Source organism: Sus scrofa, chromosome 10 (assembly GCF_000003025.6).
Source record: "Sus scrofa isolate TJ Tabasco breed Duroc chromosome 10, Sscrofa11.1, whole genome shotgun sequence".
In the NCBI taxonomy this organism is placed as follows: domain Eukaryota; kingdom Metazoa; phylum Chordata; class Mammalia; order Artiodactyla; family Suidae; genus Sus; species Sus scrofa.
In genome coordinates this window covers 31,060,257-31,084,476 of record NC_010452.4, presented here as the reverse complement: position 1 = coordinate 31,084,476, position 24,220 = coordinate 31,060,257, and the positions used below count along the sequence as shown (strand labels likewise).

General features: G+C 38.6%; 1 protein-coding gene across 5 annotated transcripts in view; it reads right to left on the bottom strand.

The window, feature by feature from the left end:
• Window positions 1-24,220, bottom strand: part of KIF27 (kinesin family member 27) — a 91,768-nt gene that overhangs the window by 33,424 nt on the left and 34,124 nt on the right. For all 5 annotated transcript variants that reach the window (XM_021064656.1, XM_021064653.1, XM_021064655.1 and 2 more), the window contains exons 7-11: window positions 19,556-19,725; window positions 18,427-18,530; window positions 16,986-17,141; window positions 12,025-12,230; window positions 6,375-6,572 (exon numbers count right to left, since the gene is read on the bottom strand). In XM_021064656.1, coding sequence (XP_020920315.1) covers window positions 6,375-6,572; window positions 12,025-12,230; window positions 16,986-17,141; window positions 18,427-18,530; window positions 19,556-19,725 — 834 coding nt within the window. The remainder of the gene's footprint in view (window positions 1-6,374; window positions 6,573-12,024; window positions 12,231-16,985; window positions 17,142-18,426; window positions 18,531-19,555; window positions 19,726-24,220) is intronic.

Genomic DNA, 24,220 nt, shown 5'->3' with positions numbered 1-24,220 from the left:
ACAAATTAATAATAACATGAAAACTGTACCTTTTCCATTAGTCATTTTGGAAGTACTGATAAAAAAGAAGTAAAACGGAAGCCTGCCATCTGCCAGCCCTGAGAATGGCAGCAAGGAGAAAGAGGTGTGTCCTGATCTCCCCCCCTCTGAGTTGTGGCCCCAAAAGGGGATGATAAGTAAAGGTATCACTGAGGGCAGAGGGAGCGAAGGAGCACTGCAGCAGAGAGGCCCCCCACACGCACGAGGGTCTGCCCAGCCTTGCTGAAAGAAGACAGAAGTACGATCAGGAGAAAAAGAGAGAGACTGTGGGGACTCCTTGGCCTCGGTGACAAGGATCCTGAATTGAGAACCAACAGAGGTCAGTTATCATGGGGAATTAATCCCCAAACTGAAGGTGAGGACAGGCCACTGGGCTACCATGCTAGATGGAAGACCTAGTAGTCTCAACAGGAATTTAAAACACCGTTAGGAGATGAGATGAAGCCAAAGAACCTCCATTCCCTAAGCTGAAAGTGAAACCAGATGATGAACTACAGCAGCTTCATATCAGGGGCCAGGGGGAAAAGTGGACAAGGGAGGGCAGATTCCAGCCAGTCACATCCAAGGACCAACTGAAACTCAGGATTTCCCTTCCCCCTCAACTCTATATAATGCAATAAAGCTACACACCCGAAAACCACATATACCAGACTCTATCTTAGAGAAGCACAGGGAAAAAGAGGCCAAGAGATTGAATATTCTTATTCAAGAAGACTGAGAAATATCTGAAGGAAATGTTTAAGCTACCAGAATAAGACTGGATATCTAGTTAGCTCCTACCATAGTCCCAGCAATTATCATGACATGGTTTGGGCAGGACAGGGTGGAAGCTCTTTCATAAAGAACACAGGCGTAAGAGTTCCTGTTGTGGCTCAGTGGAAACAAATCTGACTAGCATCTATGAGGACGCAGGTTCAATTCCTGGCCTTACTCAGTGCGTTAAGAATCCGGTGTTGCCGTGAGCTGTGGTGTAGTTTGCAGATGTAGCTCGGATCTGGCATTGCTGTGGCTGTGGAGTAGGCCAGCAGCTATAGCTCCAATTCAACCCCTAGCCTGGTAACCATATGCTATGGGTGTGGCCCTAAAAAAGACAAAAAAAAAAAAAAAAAAAAAAAAAAAAAGGAGTTCCCGTCGTGGCGCAGTGGTTAACGAATCCGACTAGGAACCACGAGGTTGCGGGTTCGCTCCCTGCCCTTGCTCAGTGGGTTAAGGATCCGGCGTTGCCGTGAGCTGTGGTGTAGGTTGCAGACGCGGCTCGGATCCCGCGTTGCTGTGGCTCTGCATAGGCTGGCGGCTACAGTTCCGATTCGACCCCTAGCCTGGGAACCTCCATATGTCGCGGGAGCGGCCCAAAGAAATGGCAAAAGGACCAAAAAAAAAAAAAAAAAAAAAAGAACACAGGTCTGCTATAGACTAAATAAATTTTCTCTGCCCACCTGAGTTGTATTATGAGCAAATTTGGACCCTGTTATATGTACTACCCATTAATTTTTCATGCTTTCCTAGCTCTGATTCACAGTTGTAATTTAGCCCCTCTCACAGTCACAGCAACTTCAAGATGCTGAAATAAAAGCACCTTACACTTGGGGCTGACTCTCTACTATTCTGATTCTTCTACAAATGCTTTAAAAGTATAATGTAGTTGGACTAATCCCATCTTCTGCATGTTTCTTTAGACATATGTTGTAATCCCTGTTATGATAGTAAAATAACTACCTACCAGGTATTGCGCTAGCCTTTTTACATCTACTTAATTATCCCATTTAATCCTCACAATAATCCTATGAAACAGATACCATCATAAACCCCATTTTATAGATGAGGAAATTGGTGCTTAGAGAAGTAAAAAGCCCAAGATCCCAGTTTCCACAATTCCAGGGGTGCCCATACCTTTTCTTTATAGCTCATCCATGGGCTTCCATTAAGAACTGCTGTTCTAAGGAGAACCCATGTAGAAGTCATAGTATTCCCTGGAAATGGTCTGGTTTAGCCAAGTGAAAAACAGATTAGAGTAAGCTTCAAACAGAAGACAAGATGTCTTTTAGGACTCTGAGTAGGTTTTCTGTTTTTGCATGAAGTAGTAGACACACTTCAGTATATCTTTGGAGCAGACTGTTCCTTTTCTGGAATATTCATCTCCCCCATAAATGGATCATTTCCCTGGAATGAGAGATATGGCTAGAAGGAACAAAATTTCCCTGAATAAGAATGTAAAAAGTTTAAGTTACTGGCAGAGTTGCATTTCAGCAGACTAGGCACTCTGCTCAAAAGTTTTTTTCTTTTCGCTAAACATAGATTTAGAGAGTGCTATGTCTTGCTGGTTTGAGCCAGAGCACAAGAGAGATGAGAAGCTGATATCCAAAGATCATAAGACTGACAGGCCTGATATTTATATTGGAGGAAGGGTGTTGGCAATGAAATGAAAATTGAACAGATTCAAGACATTTAGAAGACACAATCTATGGGACTTAGTGGTTCACTGGATATGGGCAATGAGGAAGAGGACAGCGTCAAGGATGACTGCTATATGTCTAGCTTATCCAAGTGAATGGGCTGAAATGTATTGTAAGGTGCTTTGGAAAACCATATTTTCTCCCCAATGAAGGGAGCAGGGAGGAGGAATAGTGGGAAGATAAGAAAGGAAGATTTTGAATTCATCTGTAAGACAGCCTAATGAAGATGTCAACAGTTGGATACATGAATCCAGAGCTCAAAGGGCAAATCTGGTATTAAAGGATTACATCTAGGAATTGTCAGAATTAAACTGCAGCCATGGAAAAAGATGAGGTCAAAGGTCACTCAGGACAAATACAGAAGATAAGGGCACAGGCTAGAGCCTTGAGTAATTCCCAGTGGTAAAGAAACGATAATGTAGGATAATCTAGCAAAGATAAAGAACAAGCAATCAGAGAAGAAAAAACAAGGTGAGTGCAATCTCACAAAGGCAAAGGGGGGAAAAATTGCAAAGGGGAAATAATTCAAGATTAGGCAGTGGTGAACTATGCTAGATGCAGCTGAGGTGTCAGGGACTAGAGTGACAGAGCACTAGTGAACTTCTCAAGAGCCCTGAAGTGTATGGTACAGCCAAGACCCAGAGGCCAGACTGGAGAGAGTAAGAGAACAAATGAAAGAAAAGGCAACAGAATCAAATATAGTAAACTTTTCCAAGAAGTCTGGTCATAAAGGGGAGCAGAAAGCAAGGGAGAAGTATAAACTTGAAGAAGAATAATTTTAGGATGAGAAAAATCTGAGATATTTAAAAAAAGAATCTAGGGGAAAAGGAAAAATGAAAACATAGGCAGAGAAAAAGAGAAATAGATGAGATAAAGCACATAATTGCTTAGCATAGTACTGACTGAAGATAAATAAAAAATGTTATTTACTACTATAATAATAATTATTACCATCAGGAATGAGTTAACTCAAGGAAATTAAAAAGCAATTATATTTACAATAACATCTAAAAGAATAAATTATCTGGGAACAGGAGTTCTCTTGTGATGCACAGGTTAAGGATTCAGTGTTGTCACTGAAGCAGCTTGGGTTGCTTCTGGGCTTAGGTTTGATCCCTGCCCTGGGAACTCGCACATGCCAAAAAAAATAAAAAAATCTGGGAATAAATTGAACCAAGGAAGTAAAAGACACCACACTGAAGATTATAAAACATTCTAAAAGAAATTAAAGAAGATGTAAATAAATGAACATCCTGTGCTCATGGACAGGAAGACGTATTTAATATTGTCATCACATCTACATCACCCTGTGAGATCTACAGAATCAACACAATCCATATCAAAATTCTAATGGCAAATTTGCTGAAATGGAAAAGCTGATCTTTAAATTCATAAGGAATTGAATAGCCAAAACAATCCTGAAAAAGTAGATTTATGGATTAATTGGAGGACTTACTTCCCAATGTCAAAATCTATTGCAAAGCTATTGCAATCAAAATAGTGTGAATTGGCACAGGATAGACATACAGACAAATGGAATAGAATCAAGATTTTAGAAGTAAATCCATAAATCTACAGCCAGTTGATTTTTGACAAGGGCACCAAGTCCACTCAATGGGAAAAGAATGATCTTTTCAATAGGTAACGCTGGAACAACTGGATTTCCACAATGCAAAAGAATAAGGACGGACCCCTACCTCATACCATATACAAAAGTTAACTCAAAATGGATCAGTGACCTAAATATAAGAGCTAAAACCATAAAGCTCAAGAAGAAAACATAGGGGTAAATCTTCACAACTTTAGATTTGGCAACAGAGTCTTAGATATGACACTAAAAGCATAAGCAATAAAAGGAAAAAAAGATAAATGGGAACTTCATAAAAATCTAAAACTTTGGTGCATCAAAGAATACTATAAAGAAAATATAAACATATTCTACAGAATGGGAAAATATATATGGAAGTCATGATTCTAATAAAGTTCAAAGTCCAGAATACATAATGAATTCACACCACTCAACAACAAAAAGATAACCCAATTAAAAACAAAGAACTTGAAAAGACATTTCTTCCAAAGAATATATACAAATGGCCAGTAAGTACATGAAAAGATGCTCAGTATCATTACTCATTAGGGAAATGCAAATCAAAACCACAAAGAGATTCCACTTCACCTGTACTTGGATGACTATAATAAAAAAGAAAAGAAAAGAACAAGTGTTGGTGAAGATGTAGAGAAATTAGACCCCTCATATATTCCTGGTGGGAATCTAAAATGGTGCTGCCATTGTTGAAAACGGTGGTTCCTCAAAAAGCTAAGCATAGAACTACCATATGACCCAGCAATTCCACTCATAGGTATTTGAAAGCAAGGACTTGAATAGTTACTTGTATACCAATGTTTGTCACAGCATTATTCACCATAGGTGGAACAACCCAACTGTCTATCAGATAGATGCATAAACAAAATGTTATATATGCATGCAAAGGAATATTATTCAGCCATAAAAAGGAATGAAGCTCTTGTACGTATTACAACATGGGTGAACCTTAAAAAAAAATATCGTGCTAAATGAAATAAGCAGACACAGGACAAATATTGTAGGATTTCACTTTTATAAAATATCCTAATAGGCAAGTTCACAGAGACAGAACTAGATTGAAGGTTACCAGGGGTTGGGAGAAGAGGGAAAAAGGAGTTATTGCTTAATGGTTACCAAGTGACTGTTAAGGGTGATGAAAAAGCTTTAAAAATAGATAGTGGTGATGGTTGTACAGCACTGTGAATATAATTAAGGAACTCTAATATTAAACAAGGTTAAACTGGTAAATTTCATGCTATATTTTACAATTTACAAAAATCAATAATATACCAAACCCATCGAATTGTATACTTTACATGGATATGTATGGAATGTGAGGTATATCTCAATAAAGCTGGGTTTTTTAATATGTATTACATATATTACTGTATAGAATGTGAGGTATATCTCAATAAAGCTGTTTTTTAAAAAAAGAATCAGTAACTTGGCTTAAATGCTCTTTCAGTTCCCTTCTATCACTAAATTCTGTCATTTTTCTAAGGATCTGAGAACATATTCTATTCCAAAGTTGGAAATCTCCAATTATGTACCAAGCCTTGGGTTCAGCTTGACACTTCTATAGAACAGAGCCTGGTACATAGTGCTAAGTGTTTGTTATTACTGTTATTATGATCATTATCATCCTCCCCTTCTTCAAAAGAGGTCTGTTGAGGCAAGAATGACTAAGGCCATTTTAGATAAGAATAAACAGAAAGAGAGAGGGTAAGTGATTTTCTCAACAAATGATCTAGCCAGGAATTGAGAGAGCTGGGGTTTGAATACCTGTTAGCCTTGCTCCAGAGCCCGGGCTGACAACCACTAGTTCCTCCCCAGACCAATCCATTCAACAGAACTGCTGGGCCTACAAGTCTGATCACTCTTCTGCTCACTATGAATGTAATGACACCTTTGTACCTTGTACTTTTTTCTATGCTGCCACATGGGCGATGCATGTCAAAGCACTTTGAAAATGGGAAATCCTATATTCAAATGTTAGATATTTTTTAGAAAGTCAGTTTTTATGTTTTTGACAGCCTCAACTGAAGTTAAGGTCCTAGTAGAGAAATTATCACTGAACTTTCTTTTGTGAAGTCAAAGCCTTCAAGACAGTACTCAGAATTCAATAAATAGCTTTTACTATGTAGATCAACAAAGCTTTAAAGTGAATGAGGACAGCAGCCAAGGGCAGGCCAAGGTTAGATACCTCACAAGCCAAATGAATCAAGACCTTGGTTTCGTTAGCTCTGAGCCGTTGAACATTTCATATTATGCTTAGCAGGAAAGTATGACAATATTACTTTGATTTTTTGTTGATCCCGCTTAATTTCTGCATCCAGTTGCTTCCTTTTCTCGTTTTCTTCTCGAAGTCTTTTTTGTAGCTGTACCTTTTGATATTTCATGTGATCTACATTCTGCTCTAGTTCATTAGCACGTTTCTCATTTTGGATCGACAGTGATGCCAATTTCTTACTGTTTTGTTGCTTCTTCTGTAAGACCTAGGATCATACGGAATATTTCAAAATGAAAAAATTTCATTTCTCATATCCCCCAAGTAAACTTGAGCTTTTCATTTAATGACATAGGTAAGCATTTTGCCTAAATTTTAATTTATTCTTGATTGTTTCATAAGTGTTTTCTACATTTTTACTTTTACAACTGGGCAACTATCATGATTTTCACCAGAGTGTGCTAAGATCTCCTGATGCTGAAAGCCAAATAGAACAAAATTGACATCATTGCTTTTTTACTGTTTTAATTTAAAAAACATTTTATGTATATGGTAAAAAACAATATAAAGCTGAACTTAAATTTTAAAAGACCCTTATCTCAGACCCCTAACCAACTTGTGCTGCTTCCTGAAACAAAAATTATCAATTTCTTAAATATTCTTTGAGAAATCATTTATTTATTTGTCTTTTTGCCATTTCTTGGGCTGCTTCTGCAGCATCTGGAGGTTCCCAGGCTAGGGGTCAAATCGGAGCTGTAGCTGCCAGCCTACTCCAGAGCCACAGCAATGCAGGATCCGAGCCGCATCTGAGACCTACACCACAGCTCATGGCAACACCGGATCGTTAACCCACTGAGCAAGGACGGGGATCGAACCCGCAACCTTGTGGTTCCTAGTCAGATTTGTTAACCACTGCGCCATGACAGGAACTCCAAGAAATAATTTACAAGCATGAAAATAATTTTACATATATTCTAGGTAGACTATTTCCCACTTCTCTTTTTTTCTATTTAACTTATCTAAGAGAGAGGTCTTCTCACATAGATTTGATCTTTCTATATGGCTGCATAATATTCCACTGTGCTCATCTTTAATATCCAGCTGTAGCCTAAGTCATTAACCCCTGAATTAAGATGATCTGAAATGATCCCATTTTCCCTAAAAGTGACCAACCACTGTAATTACCATTTTAATGATCTTTAAAAAAAGCTTTTCCTCTCTAGCTCAAGTTATCCATAGATAGCATTAAAAACTTGTGAACATTTGTGAAGAGTTGACTCTATTAATACAAAATACCAGAGGGCATCGATTTAATCCTGATCAAATAAACATATATTAGATTTGTATTATGTACTTTAGCATTGCACTAAGTATCTCTTACACGACAAAAAGGTTAAGGTGAGGTCCTTTGTAACTTTGCAGGCTAAATTTAATTATTTCCTTTATTCTGGTAATATATTGTTGACATAAACACAGTTTGTTTTAATTAAACTAAGTATTCACAAGATAGTGTAGCTTAGAGTGCTACTCAATGTGTAGTGTGCGGACAGTACCAACCACAGACTGTCGTCAGCCGGCACCATGAAGCACACTACTATATTAGTTGGTGATAATTTCATGCAAGACTTTTAAGATAAGGGAAGCTGTGCTCCCATTTACCTTTATCTCACTGCAGGTCAATAATGCACAATCTGCAGATGGACTACTTTGAGTACTACTAAGCTTGGAGGCCATAGGACTCTGAAGCTTCCCATGCCTGGATCTGCACCCTCCCTGGCTTTGCACTTACTTTTGAGAGTAATTGCTTTACTGAAGCAAAAATGTTAATACGAGCATTTTAGTGTCTCCACATAATATTGAAAATATCAGTATAAGTACTGACAATCTTGTTTAAAAGTGAGATAGGTTGTCATTGCCTTTTGCACTTACTCCACAGATGTTCAAACATGCAACCTCTGTTAGCATTAAGATACTAATGAAGCATATAACTATATCTGAAGACAAAGACTACAGAGAATTTCAAATTTTTTAATTAAAACAAACTTTTAAGTTTTAAAAACTGAAGTAACTTCATTATATCAATAAAATCACTAGTATTTTAAAATGGTATGAGATGTGAGAGTACTGAGAACCATTATCATCACAATTATGTGACTCTGAATGAGTTATTTTATATTCATAAACTACCTATCTCATTCGTAAGAATGTAAAAATACCACTTCAAACGGTTAAATAATGACTAAATAATACATATAAGACACCTGGTGTGTATATAGTACTTTGTAGACACTCAACTACCACCCTCCTTCTCATTACCACCACCATCCTCATCATCTTTAGGGTCGCCATCAGTTGTACGTGGATATCATAAAGGCAAAGAAATTTCTAAAACTACATGGGAAACGTGTTTCAATCCTCTGCCTATGAGATGCTTCTTTTGAACTTAAATTCTTTCTTTTCCTTATCAGTATCCTCAGCAGAAAAAGATATGCATCAAGAAAAACGGAAAACAAAAAGAACATGATGATTCACAAACCCTATTAATCTTTCACTTACTCTTATACTGTCGGTGGGAAATGTAAACTGGTGCAAGGTTTCTTAAAAAACTAAATACAGAACCGCCATATGATCCAGCAATCCCATTCCTGGGCATATATCTGGAGAAAACTGTAATTTGAAAAGATATATGCACCCCAATGTTTGATGCAGCACTATTCACAATAGCCAAGACATGGGAGCAGCCTAAATGTCCATCGACAGAAGAATGGATAAAGAAGATGTGGTACACATATACAATGGAATAATACTCAGCTATAAAAAAGAATGAAATAATGCCATCAGCAGCAACATGGATGGACATTAGAAATTATCTAAGTCAGAGAAAGACAAATATCATATCACTTATATGTGGAATCTAATAAAAATGATATAAAAGAACTTATTTATAAAATAGAAACAAACAGATTTCAAAATTAAACTTATGGTTACCAAGGAGGACACCATTTGGGGGGAGGGATAAATTGGGAGGATGGGATTAACACATACACACTACTATATATAAAATAGAAAACTAACAAGGACCTACTGTAGGGAGTTCCCATTGTGGTGCAGCAGAAACGAATCTGACTAGTATCCATGAGGATGCAGGTTCGTTTCCAGGCCTCACTCAGTGGGTCAGTGATCTGGCATTGCTGTGAGCTGTGGTGTAGGTTGCAGATGCAGCTTGGATCCCATGTTGAGGTGGCTGTGGCATAGGCTCACAGCTGTAGCTCCGATTCGACTCCTAGCCTGGGAACTTCCATATGCTTCAGGTGTGGCCCTAAAAAGAAAAAAAAAAGAAAAAGGATCTACTGTATATATAACACAAGGTGGACTACTCAATGTTCTATTAAATCCTACATGGGAAAAAAGAATGGGTATACGTATATGTATAACTGATTCACTTTGCTGTACATCTGAAACTAACACAAACATTGCGAATCAACTATATGGCAATAAAATGTTTTATTTATTTATTTATTTATTTATTGTCTTTTTGCCATTTCTTGGCCTGCACCGCAGCATACTGAGGTTCCCAGGCTAGGGGTCCAATCAGAGCTGTAGCCGCCGGCCTACGCCAGAGCCACAGCAACGTGGCAACTCGGGATTCAAGCTGCGTCTGTAACCTACACAACAGCTCACGGCAACACTGGATCCCTAACCCACTGAGCAAGGCCAGGGATCAAACCCGCAACCTCATGGTTCCTAGTCGGATTCGTTAACCACTGAACCATGACGGGAACTCCGTAATAAAATGTTTTAAAACAATATTTCATTTAATCTTTAGTCTCTAATAATTATAGCTATTTCAAGAAAACTGGAAAAAAAAATAAACATTTAAAGACTAAACAACATGCTACTAAACAACCAATGGATCAACAAAGAAATCAAAAAGAGAATTAAAAGTACCTTGAGACAAATGAAAATGGAACCATAACTGTCCAAACTCTATGGGACACAGCAAATGCAGTTTTAAGAGGGAAGGGCATAGTGATACAGGCTTACCTCAGAAACAAGAAAGATCAAACAACCTAATATTCTGCCTAAAGGCACTAAAAAAAGAACAAGTAAAGCTTACCTAAAATTAGTAGAAGGAAGGAAAGAGTAAAGATCAGACCAAAAATAAATTAAACAGAGACTAAAAAATACTAGAAAAGGTCAATGATACTAAGAACTAGTTCTTTGAAAAGATAAATAAAATTGGACAATTTAGCCAGATTCATCATGAAAAAAAAAAGGGCTCAAATAAATAAAATCAGAAATGAAAGAGAAGTCACAAATGATACCACAGAAATACAAAGGATCATAAGAGATTACAATCAACAATTACATACTAGGAATCCCTGTTGTGGTCAGCAGGTTAAGAACCAGACTAATACCCATGAGGATGCCAGTTTGACCCCTGGCCTTGCTCAGTGGGGTGAAGATCTGGTGTTGCTGCAAGCTGCAGTGCAGGGTGAAGATGCGGCTCAGATTTGGTGTGGCTGAGGCTGTGGCTGTGGTGTAGGCCAGCAGCTGCAGCTCCAATTCGACCTCTACCCTGGGACTTCCATATGCCACAGGTGTGGCCCAAAAAAAAAAAAAAAAAAGGAAAGGCACTCCAGCAAATTCTTATAAGCAGACTAAAAAAGCACTCCGCCCATACCAAAAGCACCTGGGAACGGCTTCAGAAACAAAATGTCTCTGTAATGGAATATTTCTCAGAGAATATAATTTTTTTTTTCAGCCGTACCTGTGATACATGGAAGTTCCCAGGCTAGGGGTTATATCAGAGCTGCAGCTGTGGCTTATACCACAGCTATGGCAACACCAGATTCTTAACCCATCAAGCCACAACAGGAACTCCTAGAATAGAATTTTTTTAAGATAGCTGTATCTGAGGTTATAGCAAAGTCTAGCATTTAGGAAATTAAGAATAAGATGTACTACTCAAAGTTATTAACCTTTCTTAAACCAGTTATGATTTCAGAAAACTCTGAAACAGTTATCATTTGCTGAGTGTCAACAAAGTGCTATATACAAACAAGATAATTTATATGCATTATTTAATCACTAGTTAATCTTCTATCCTTCAGAAAAGGACATTACTTCTGTGGTTGTTTTTATTTCTTACCATGTGGTTTTTGTTTGTCTGTTTTGCGTTTTAGGGTCACACCCGCCGCATATGGAAGTTCCCAGGCTAGGGGTTAAATTGGAGCTGTAGATGCCGGCCTACACCACAGCCACAGCAAAGCAGGATCCAAGTCGTGTCTGCAACCTACACCACAGCTCACGGCAATTGCCGGATCCCTGACCCACTGAGCGAGGCCAGGGGTTGAACCCACATCCTCTTGGATAATAGCTGGATTTGTTTCCGCCGCACCACGATGGGAACTCCCACCATGTGGTTTTTGAGGAAAAGATGAAAATAATATACTTTTTTTTTTTTTTGGTCTTTTTTTCTCAGATTCGTTTCCACTGAGCCATGATGGAAACTCTGGAAATAATACACTTCTTGAATGAAGAAATATACTACCTAGACTAAAATTATCTAAACCCACCAGTACACCGGAAAAGAAAACTTGCTATCCAGTTCCTCCTACTAGTAAAAACTGAACCCTTTTTCTTTCCTAACTAGGTACACGAATCTTCAAAAGCTGGAAGCCTTAAATAAGTTTTCTCAATTACATTTTTTAAATTACCTGGACTCTTAGCTTGGCGGCATCCATCTTTTTGCGGAACTCCTTCTGCAATTTTACCTTCAAAGCAACATCAGAAAGATCTTTGTTTTCCAGTTCCTGCAGCCGCTTTTGTGTTTCAGTTAATTCCACTTTCGCCTGTTCTGCTTCATGTTCAAGTTTTGTTACTTTCAGAGAATACTGTTTGCTTACAGACTTGGCATCATTACCTTCATAATAATAATAATAATAGTAATAAGTTATAAATTACTTTTTTTTTTTTTTGCCTTTTTGTCTTTTCTAGGGCCGCACCCATGGCATATGGAGGTTTCCAGGCTAGGGGTTTAATCGGAGGTGTAGCCACTAGCCTATACCACAGCCATAGCAATGTTGGATCCGAGATGCCTCTTCGACCTACACCACAGCTTACGGCAATGTCGGATCCTCAACCCACTGAGCAAGGCCAGGGATTGAACCCGAAACCTCATGGTTCCTAGTTGGATTTGTTAACCACTGAGCCACGACAGGAACTCCATAAATTACATTTTAAAACTAAGTAAAATGTTGAAAACATAAAACAGCCTTTTTCTTTTTCTTTTTTCTTTTTTTTTTTTCTTTTTGCTGCACCTGTGGCATATGGAAGTTCCCAGGTTAGGGATCAAATCTGAGCTGTAGCTGCAACCTACACCACAGCTATGGCAACACCGGATCCTTAACCCACTGCAACACTGTGGAATGTCCAAAACTACCCTATTCTTAAAAAGCTGAGCAGTATAACTATTTAAGGCAGAGCATTAAAAACCCAGCTGTTCCCTCCCATCCGCATCAAACATAACTTGCCACTTGGCCTTAATAATTAGTTTCTTAATTACTGTCCCCATCTGGTGCCATTCAATTCTTCTCCCTGGCTCATCTTTTATGTTTTAGTGTGACATTTCTGAGCTTCTGAATTTGCAGTTTACCTTTGCTTGGCATCAAACTGCAGTTTAAAAGAATGTTTGGAGTGGTTCTTTGGCCTCTTATTACACTTTGGCTTCCTACTACTACCCATAATCTGTGTCTAAATTCTTTTTTTTTTTCTACTACTATGAAAAATTGCCAACATATAAAAAGTAGGTAAATAATATAATGAACCTCCATCACTCAGACTCAAGAGTTATCAAGATTTTGCCACAAATGCTTCATCTATGCCTTTTTTCTTTTCTTTCTTTTTTTGGGGGGGCAGGGGTCTTTAGGGTCATACCTTTGGCATGTGGAGTTTCCTAGGCAAGGGGCTGAATTGGAGCTGCAGCTACTTGCCTATACCACAGCCAGAGCAACACCAGATCCGAGCCACATCTGTGACCTGCTCATGGCAATGCCGGATCCTTAACCCACTGAGCGAGGCCAGGGATTGAACTCACATCCTCATGGATGCTAGTCATATTCTTTTCCACTGAGCCACAACGGGAACTCCTGATTTGGGGTTTACATAGCTTCTCCATCCCCATTATTTTGTGGTAGTACGTGTAGAGGTTAAGAATATTTACGCCCCTGAAATAAATGATTTTCTTTCAGGTACTTATCCCACCATGAGATCTTTCACTAAACAAGCTAACTTTGTAGCCTGGTACCTTCCTGGCTGCCTTAAAATAGAGGAGACCTAAACCTACACAGAGAAGGTCTTCTTCTTGCTCATTCTAACCAAAGGCAGTTTAGAGCTTTCCTGAAGACCCTTAGAGGTGGTGATTAGCAAAAGGGTGAATGCGTGCTTACTTTTCAAAGCCCTCTCAGTGAAGACTTCCCCAGACAATAGCTACTTCGGCCAAAATAAATAACAATGACAATTATACTACATTTCATCAATTTTAGCATACTTTTTCACATTTTAATGTCTCTCTGAAATGAGGATGCATCTTAAGATCCGTAGCATTTTAACATCTTTTCCTGGTATAGCTGGCACTGTGTTTTTTTTCTTAGCGGTTCATAAAATATTGGTGTGTTAACCAATTTATGGGATCTTAGATTTATTAAAACACAGTAGTCAAATGAATTTTATTTTATTTTTAAATTTTTTTGCTTTTTAGGGCCGCACCCTTGGCACATGAAAGTTCCCAGGCTAGTGGTTGAACTGAAATTGCAGCCAGCCTCCGCCACAGGCACAGCCACAGCAATGTGGGATCTGAGATGTATCTGTGACCTACCCCACAGTGCATGGCAATGCCAGATCCTTAAACCCACTGAGTGAGGTCAGGGATCTAACCCATGTCCTCATGGATACTAGTCAGGTTCGTTACCACTGAGCCACAATGGGAACTCCCCAGATGAATTTTAAAGTTAGTCACATCATAGAATTGGAGAGCCAGAAGACAGTTGATAGTGTGTTTGGTTCAATAACTCATTTTATTAAAAAATTTAGAGATTTTCAGAGTTCCCATTGTGGCTCAGTGGGTTAAGAACCTGACATAGTGTCCATGAGAATGCGGGTTCAGTCCCTGGCCTCGTTCAGTGGCTTAAGGATCTGGCCTTGCTGCCCACTATAGTGTAGGTTGCAGACATGGTTTGGCATTGCTATGGCTGTGGTGTAGACCTGCAGCTGCAGCTCTGATTCAAGCCCTAGCCTAGGAACTTCAATGTGCCACAAGTGAGGCCCTAAAAAAAGAGAGAGAGATTTTCAGTAAACCAGTCTAACAACCTGTGCCTGGTAATTATTCATCCCATGAACTCCAGACTCTTACTTCCCACTGCCACAAGTTTGCTAGTCTAGTTCAGGGACAGTTTACTATTCAGAACAAATCAAAACCAAGTTTTTAGGGTCAGTAACTGGGCTTAGAATGAAAAGAGATATAGAAGTATCTATATTCTATTTTTCTCTATGTTCTAAATATTCACACGGGAAGCATATAAGAAGAACTCATCTTCAACAAATTCAAGTGAAAATATAAAGGAGAGGGGGCCAGCTCTCAATTAAAGGATTTTTAAGAGACATAACAATAAGATGTATTGTGACCTTCTTTGAGTTGTGATTATAATAGACTAATTGCAAAAGATATTTCGAGACAGTTGGGCAAGTCTGAATAGGGTCTGGCAGATATTAACATTGTTAGATGTGGTAGTGACTTTTTTGTTATTTCTATGTTCTGTATAGACGCTTATTGAAGTATGTATAGGTGATGCTATGACATCTGGGACTGGTTAAGAACCTACATCATGGCAGGTTAAGAACCTACATCATGTCCATGAGGATGCAGATTTGACCCCTGGCCTCAATGAATTAAGGCATTGCAGCAAGCTTTGGCGTAGGTGGCAGATGCGGGTTGGATATGGTGTTGCTGTGGTTGTGGTGTAGGCTGGCAGCTGCAGCTCTGATTTGACCCCTAGCCCAGGAACTTCCATATGCCGTGGGTACAGCTGTAAAAGGAAAAGGAAACAAAACCAATCCTAAATCATTTCCTAGATACTCCTAAGAGAGATTTACTGGCAAGGATCCTGTCTGTGTGGAAGGGGCATGGTCAAAATTCTACACCTGGGATAATGAGCTAGGATAATGTAGAGCACACAGGTCACCAGGAATGAGGAAGGAAAATGCTTTGGACAGCAGCTGAGGAACAGAACACTGAGAAAGTAGGACCGACGGCCAGAAAGCAAACTTGCAGGACAAAGGACATGGAAGGACGGCAGGTGTCTCCTTGCTGCAGAGGACTTGGGACCCACAATTCGTGTGGTTGGAGTGTGATTACAGCGTTGGGCTTGAAGAAGAGGAAGACAGTATTTCCCTCAGTTCCCCCAAACGTGACCAGAGAGCTGTCTGCATTTGAACTGGGGGGGGGAAATGCTAGTGTGTCTTATTCCTTCAATTCTTTACTGAACTGCAGAGTAGCCAAGTTTGAGTAGCTTACACTTCAGAATAGCTTACACTTTGAGTATATTAGTGGGGGAAAAACCCAAAAGCTAGAAATGTGCATTTTAGGACAAGCCTAATGTAGCTGAGGGAGAGGAGAGGATGTGGCACATCACCCAACCTGGCAGGATTTGAGACCAAGGGGAAGAGCTGCAAGCTTGGCTCACTCAAGAGAACAGCTCTCAAGGACAAATCCCTACATCTTTAGAAAAATAAAAATTATCTACATGTAAATTATTAAGCTTATAACTAATGTTAAAAATGAACTAGCCAAGACAATAAAGACTCAAATTTAAAATAAGTACTTACTAAAATGAGTTAGAAAAACATCTCAGACTTATTCCCAGATGCCTAGTATAATGTTTCTTTAAAAACAGCAAAAAAAACAGGAGTTGCCGCTGTGGCGCAGTGGCATTGGTGGTGTTGTGGGAGCACTGGGACCCAGGTTTGATCCCTGCCCAGCACAGTGGGTTAAGGATCAGTCATTGCCAAAGCTGGGGTGTAGGTCGCAACTGCAGCTCGGATCTAATCCCTGACCCGGGAACTCCATATGCTGCAGGGTGGCCAAAAAAAAAAAAAAAAAAAAAGGTGAAAAAAATATTAAGTGCCATAGACTTTCAGTACAACATGGAGTTCCCACTGGTTAGAAGAATTCACAGATGAAATCAAACATAACAAAGGTATTTCAATAATTAACCTCCACATATTGGCTCTAGAATGAACATACCTTGTTACACAAAATACCCAGCTAAAGTAGAGAGTCCTCTGCATCAAAAATTAAATGTTACAGAGTACCCATTGTGCCTCAGCAGAAAGGAATCTGACTAGGAACCATGAGGTTGCAGGTTTGATCCCTGGCATCGCTCAGTGGGTTAAGGATCCGGTGTTGCCAAGAGCTGTGGTGTAGGCCACAGACTCGGCTCAATCTGACATTGCTGTGGCTGTGGCACAGCTGTAGCTCTGATTAGACTCCAAGCCTGGGAACCTCCATATGCCGTGGGTGCAGCCCTAAAAAGCCAAAAAAATAAATAAATAAATGCTACATCAGAAGCAACTTTAGAAAGCTTTTCTTTTTCATATAAGCTGATTCACAGGATATTATTACCTGTTTTAATTAATTCTTTAATCAGATCTTCCTTCATCTTGATGTTTATAGTAAGTTCTCTCATTTTTTGTTTAGCTTCAGTCAGTATGAGTTCTGAATTCCTTAATTTTTGCAAATTCAAATCTTGACTCTCCTGGAGACATTCAATCTTTAAATCTTTAAAAGAAACAAAACTGAGGAAACTATCTGCTCAGAAATATTCAACAGAAGCAGAATTAAAAAAGAAAAGTAGACACAGAAGCAGTCTAGAGGTAACACAGAAGAGACAAGCAGAAGGAAAAAAAGGAAAAAAAAATACATGGCAATTGGGGCTTTAGTTTTCCAGCTAACAGTACGTTTTCCTTTCCTTTATATATATATAAAGTTAACATAGTAATAATCTGTAGGTTCTGGTACACAGTTTTTCATTGCCTTTAGATATACTGCAATGAAAGTTTTTCTTTAACCCGAGTTATTTGAGAAAGGTGTAAAATCTCCAGATGGGTAGAGGTTTGAATTTTTTCCTATTCATTTATGGTATTATTCTAATCAGAGAATGCAGGCTAATCAGAGTCTGGTCCCATACTGTTTGTTACTGTCTTGCACCAGAACGTAAATCAACCATGCCATTACTTTAGTTCAGCTGACATTTTTTTCATAGCGAGACCCCCTCAATGAAGGAGCTGGTGCACTGACTTACACGGTGATATAAGTTTCTTACCTTGTTGTAGACCAGTAACAAAACAGTTTAAGGATGGCTACTTGGGTAGCACTTGTCTAAACTATTTATCTATTTTTAAATGTATTTTAGTTTCATTTGTGACATATAGTTAATTTTTTAATATCACATGCACAGGCTCTTAAAAAGATGCTCTCTATTTTCACAGTGGAGGACTTATCACATTATTTATATTCTCTGTACTCTTACCCTTCATGTTTTGAGCACTCATAGTCCAAGAGAAATGAGCTAAAATATCCTACTGTAGTTTTTGCTACATAAACATTTTTGGATGCTGTTTTTTGATGCATAAAAATTCTCAATTGTGAACATTACAAGCACCCAGTAGACTAAGTTGGCTCTAATACCAAATATATCACTAATGGTAGGCATGCATGCCAGCAAAGTAATAGATACCTCATAAATTCCTTAGGATGTATTTTAAAGTAGCCAAGAGTATAATGTATATTAACTCAGGTTTGAATATAAATTCCCCATTCTGAAAGATTTAGCCTATAATTCTAGCTAGAATTGATCTGTGAGAAAACTTTTTTATTAAGGAGTAAAAAGGAACAAAAAAAAATCAGAGTTTAGAGCACAGAACATAAAGGAAAAGGCAGGAAAGCACTCCTAACCAAGTTTTTGTCTCTGAGAATTCCTAGATGCTTCTTAAATTAGTGCCTGCAGAAAAAGAGAGGTGTCTTATAAATATTAGATCTAAGTTACTTGAGAAAGTCTGTGTACCTTCATTCTCCAATCCTGACTTTTGTGTTTGATCCTGAATATCATTCAATTCAACAAGAGAACAAACAGAGCCTGGCTTTTGAATCCATGAGCAACCTCTATGTCTAAAAAAAAAGATCAGGATCAAAGGTAACTTATCTGTTAGTGGTTTCTAATGTGCTCTTCAATGAGTTTCCCCCAAAATTATTTTTAAAATTATGAATTATAGGGAGCTTCCATCATGGCTCAGCTGTAATGAACCCTATTAGTATCCATGAGGATACGGGTTTGACCCCTGGTCTCATTCAGTGCGCTAAAGGATCTGGCATTGCCCTGAACAGTGGTGTGGGTCTTACTCTCAGCTTGAATCTGGCATTGCTGTGGCTGTGGCGTAGGCCAGCAGCTATAGTTCTTATGTGACCCCTAGCCTGGGAACTTCCATATGCCACAGGTACAGCACTAAAAAGACCAATAATAATAATAATAATAATAATAATAATAGTAAATTATAGGAGTTCCTGTTGTGGCTCAGTGGGTTAAAGACCTGACGTTGTCTCTGTGAGGATGCAGGTTCGATCCCTGGCCTCACTCAGTGAGTTAAGGATCCAGCGTTGCCAAAAACTGCAGCATAGGTTGCAGATGCAGCTCAGATCTGGCATTGTTGTGGTTGTGGTATAGACCACAGCTGCAGCTCCAATTTGACCCCTGGCTCAGGAACTTCTATATGCAGTTCCGATTTGACCCCTGGCTCAGGAACTTCCATATGGCTATAAAAAGAAAATAATGAATTATGTAAACAATTTGCTAATATTCCACAAAATAAAAAGATACCCCCCCCACCATCCTGGACCCAGTGGAAAATTCATCATGTTTGTTGCCACTGTGGCAGCAAAGGTAAGAAATCCAAAATTATTCTCTCTGAAAATTAAAATTCATCCACCATAAAAGCTCTAAATAAAAAATTATTTTACAGTTGTTAGACCAATGACTTGTGTTTAAACGCTGGTTTCATAACAGTTGACAGTTCATGTAGCAAAAAATCACCTACTCTTAGATTACATGGGAAGGATACACTTTTAAAAAACCTACATCTGCATATACTTATTACATCATGTAATTATGTTTATTAAATCAGTCTACATTAACATACCTAATTTCAGCTTTCTCTTGACCTTCTGATTCCTCATCATCACTGTTATCAGAAAATCGGCAGTGGAGGACTTCATCTTGTTCTTCTATGTGACCCAGAAGCATCTGACTTCGTGTTCGAAATCCAGCAACTAGTCGATCCAGAGAGTACACAGAAGGACTTGTGTAGACCTTACAAGGGATTTCCCCACCCAACAACAAAAAAAGTGATTTTTAAAGTGTCTATTTTTATCCTATCAGTCAAAATTTTTTAAAGAGATGATCAGATAGGTACTCTTAAAATAACCAACCACTGAAAACGTACACTTCCCATCCCCCACAAAAAAAATCAAAATTCACTTCATAATACTATGGCGCCTCGTGGACACAAACTTCCTTCTCTCTTCTGGAAAGCTCTTCTAGCTTCAATTTATAATTCATGGAAAATATCATTCAAAAATGAAAGCAAGACTTCCCATTGTGATTCAGCGGTAACAAACCCGACTAGTATCCATGAGGATGCAGGTTCAGTACCTGGCCTTGTTCATTGGGTTAAAGATCTGGCATTGCCATGAGCTCTGGTGTAGGTCACAGATGCGGCTTAGATCTAGTGTTGCTGTGGCTATGGCATAGGCCAGCAACTGCAGCTCCAATTTGGAACTTCCACATGCCGCACGTACAGCCCTAAAAAGACCCAAAAAAAAAAAAAAGAGGCATGAATAGAAACAAAACAGCTCTTAAATACAGCACTCCCCAACAACTGTGGAGCCCATATGTGGTGTAATAGGAGACAACTGCCCCACCCCATCCTCCCAGTTCTGAACACTTGAAGAACTGCAGTGTTGCTAATGATCTGCAATCCCCCCCATCCAAATCTGTCACAGGAAGAAATCCTGAGCCCATGGCTACAATAGTTCTGATTTGAAATTTGAATGTATTTATTCAGACTTTACACGTGGTAGTCAGGGATAGCTGAATTAAGGCTCTAAGTGACATACTTAATACATACCATAGGATAAATAGATTTTCATGAGCTACCTGGCTAAGTTTTCATGGGCTAACTTTCTCTATTATAACATGTTTCTATTGGCAATACACCTTAGGTTCTCAAAAACTGACCTTGGAAAACAGTGAACAATGAATTAGAAACTGCCTTTATACTTTTATTCTAGTTTCCTTTTTGGCCACTTCTCTCTAACCAAACTTCAGGGCGATTTCTCAAAAAAGGTAAATAATAAGCTCTTAGAGAAGATATTTAATTTACTGTTAACATAAATCAGAAGCTATTCAAATTACAACATATAGTGGAATGTGTATATCGCATGGTGTTTAATATTCAATTGACGTAGGTTCCTCACATACCCCGTCCCAGAAAAGCCTACCTGATACTCAATTTTTTTTTTTTTTTTTTGGTTGCTGCCATGGCATATGGAAGTTCCCAGGCCAGGGATCAAACACTTGGCCACAGTAGTGACAACACTGGATCCTTTACCACTAGGCCACCAGGGAACTCCCTTCTCCCTTCTCAATAGTCCTTGATACCTGATTTTTGTGCCTCCACTGCACAAAATGAGACCACTTGTCACATCAGCACCATGATGGATGGAGGGATAATGTTTTCCAGGTGGCCTCTGAATTCGGGGGTGTGAGGAGGGGAGGGGAGGGGAATCATTTGCAGAAGAACCAGTTCAAGAAGTATCTGCCTAACAAGTACATTGTTACCCAGCATGGCCATTTGCACCCTAAATGACAGGATTCAAGGTTTCTCTTTACTAAAGGAGGTGTTGGTTGTGTCTCAGGGGCAGGTATTACTTCAGGAACAGATGAAACTTTTGTTGTTCTCTGGAACTGCAACTTGTTTTAAAATTTTCCTTTTACAAAGAAAACCAAATGGCTCAGCTTACTAATGAACACCAAATGAGTAATATTCAGGAAATTAATTCCTTAAGAGTCATTCCACCCAAAAGAATGGTCCTTTGCCCCTTCTGGCTCATAAAACCTTCTATAATCCGCCCCTTTCTACCAAAGTATTGGGTCCTGCTTCCTTCAAGTTGCTTCTGCACTCTCCGCTCCCCAGTAAGGCTATTCCTGCATTTTCAACCATACCCCAAACAGTAGTAACCACAATGTAAACACTCAATAAGCTGATTAATAATTCAGATAATGGAGAGGTATCCCAGTAGAAGGCATTTTTTTTTAATTTTATGACTGCACCGAAGAGCATATGGAAGTTCCCAGGCCAGGGATTGAATCCAAGCCATAGCTGCAACCTACACCACAGCTGTGGCAATGCCAGACCCTTAACCCACTTAACTAGGCCAGGGATTGAACCCACGCCTCTGGAGCAACCTGAGCCACTGCAGTTGGATTCTTAACCCACTGTGCTACAACAGGAACTCCAGAAGGCAATTTTTTTATTCTAACCATTTGTACCTAGAATTATATTGCAATAGGACTGGACAGAACTTTATAAAGATTAGAGTTCAACTCATCCTATGTTTGACTCATCTCTATAATACTGCAAATTATCATTTAATCAACCTCTGCTTAAAGAAATTCACTGTGGGGGGCCCTCACAAGCCCTGGGACCTCTCATATCACTTGGACAGTTCTCCTTATATTCCCTTAGCACTTCTCATTGGTCCTAGCTTTGGAGAAAAGTCTGACAATAATGGTAAGGCTTCACATATTTGAAAAGAGTCATCATGTCCCCTCTGAATCAGAGTAAATTTAGAGTTACTTCAGATTTTCCCCAAGGTCTTCAGCAACTTGACCGTTCTCCGAAAATAATCTAATTTGACTTGAGGTGTTGTACCCTGACCTGAACGTAATATTCTCAGTCATCATACTGTAAGATAATCTCCTCTCATTAGTGATGCATTTGATTTTATTTCATCAGATGTGCAGTAACTCATTTACCATAGATTGTCGCTTTTAGATATTCAACTCTGTACTTTAATGTGAGAGTTCCCGAAGGTTCATGAGATGTAATTTATCCTTTTGCTCCTGTGAAGTTGGTGTGTTCTGCTGGAGTGAATGCTTAGCTAGCAAGGGAATCTGGTCAAAGCTCAGCAGACACATCTCACACAGCCCTGCTATACCATAAGCAACAATGTACACAAAAGAGTGATTAAAAAGCAAAACAAATTAATTACCTTGTGAGAAAAAATGGCCTCTGTGTGAGAGAGAAAATCTTAGTGAAATATGAAGAGGCTCTTAATTTATAGGATATGGTGCTTAATGTATAAGAATCTTGTGACTTAATAAAAATGTAATTCATTCAGGAAAAAGAGAAAAGATTTTACAAACATTTCCACTTTTGTGAATCTGGAGATTCTAGGTTGTTTTTTAAATATGTCCCTTAAGAACATTTTGGTTGGTTTTCTCTACAATTATGTCAAGTACTGAAAGTGATATTATTTACCCATTGTTTTTATTTCCTTTCCATAATACCATATTTCATCAAATATAAAATGTCCTCAACCATAAGACATACCATTATTTCTGTACTATGAAGAAAGAAAAAAAGCTGTCAACTATGACATACCATCAATTATGAAACATATCCTGCCGTCAAAAATGATAAAATGTGAAAAAAATGTACCCTACAATCAATGAAAAATGGTAGCATTTGTAATAGTATTTTAAACATTAAGTAATGACTGGGACCACCTTTGTAATTTTCTTCCTTCTAAAGTGCCTTTTTTGGGGCATTCCCATCATGGCTTGGTGGTTAACAAATCCGAGTAGGAACCATGAGGTTGCAGGTTCGATCCCTGGCCTCGTTTAGGGGGTTAAGGATCCGGCGTTGCTGTGAGCTGTAGTGTAGGTCAAAGACTTGACTCGGATCTGGCATTGCTGTGGCTGTGGCATAGGCCGGCAGCTACAGCTCCGATTAGACCCCTAACCTGGGAACTTCCATATGCCACAGGTGCAGCCCTAGAAAAGACAAAAGACAAAAAAATAAATAAATAAAGTGCCTTTATGGTATGTATAATCCTGGATATTGTTTTTAATTATATCAGGTTAAGAAAACAGAAACCTCTTATATTTTTTCTTCAAGGTAAAATCTAGATTCAGTTTTACATTTCATTGGATGAGTTTCTGGTATCTGTTGAGGCACATGAATTACTTTCTCTTTTTTCCTATAAATTTGGTAAATTATACTATTTAGTTGTGAGAGGCAATTTCTTTAAGATTTCTACCTAAGTCCTACAATCCCATTTTGGTGTTAAGACTTTTAGATTAAGAAACAGCTGAAAACAGTTAAATGTGCAACAACAGGAAAAAGTAACAATGGTATGTGCTTAGGATAAATATTATTCGGCCATCAAAATCATGATATATTATAGAATAATGACTTTCAAGTGTTTGTGATTAAGTGAGAAATGCTAGCTACAAAAGTATATATACACACACACACATATATATATATAACATAAATAAGATACTTTCAAAATAAATGATTTTCTCATTCTTTCCCTCCAATACCTATAAACAAGCATATAAGAAAAAAAAATCGCTCTCTCCGTGATCAATTTAAAAACCAATTAAGCCATTTTCCCCTTTTCCTTTTAAAGTACTTTAAGCTAAGGAGATACTTCCCTTGTCAGACTATCTTTACTTCAAGAAAACATTAGAGCTAAACTCTTAAAGAAAATTTTAGAGCTGCCAAGGAGACAGAAAT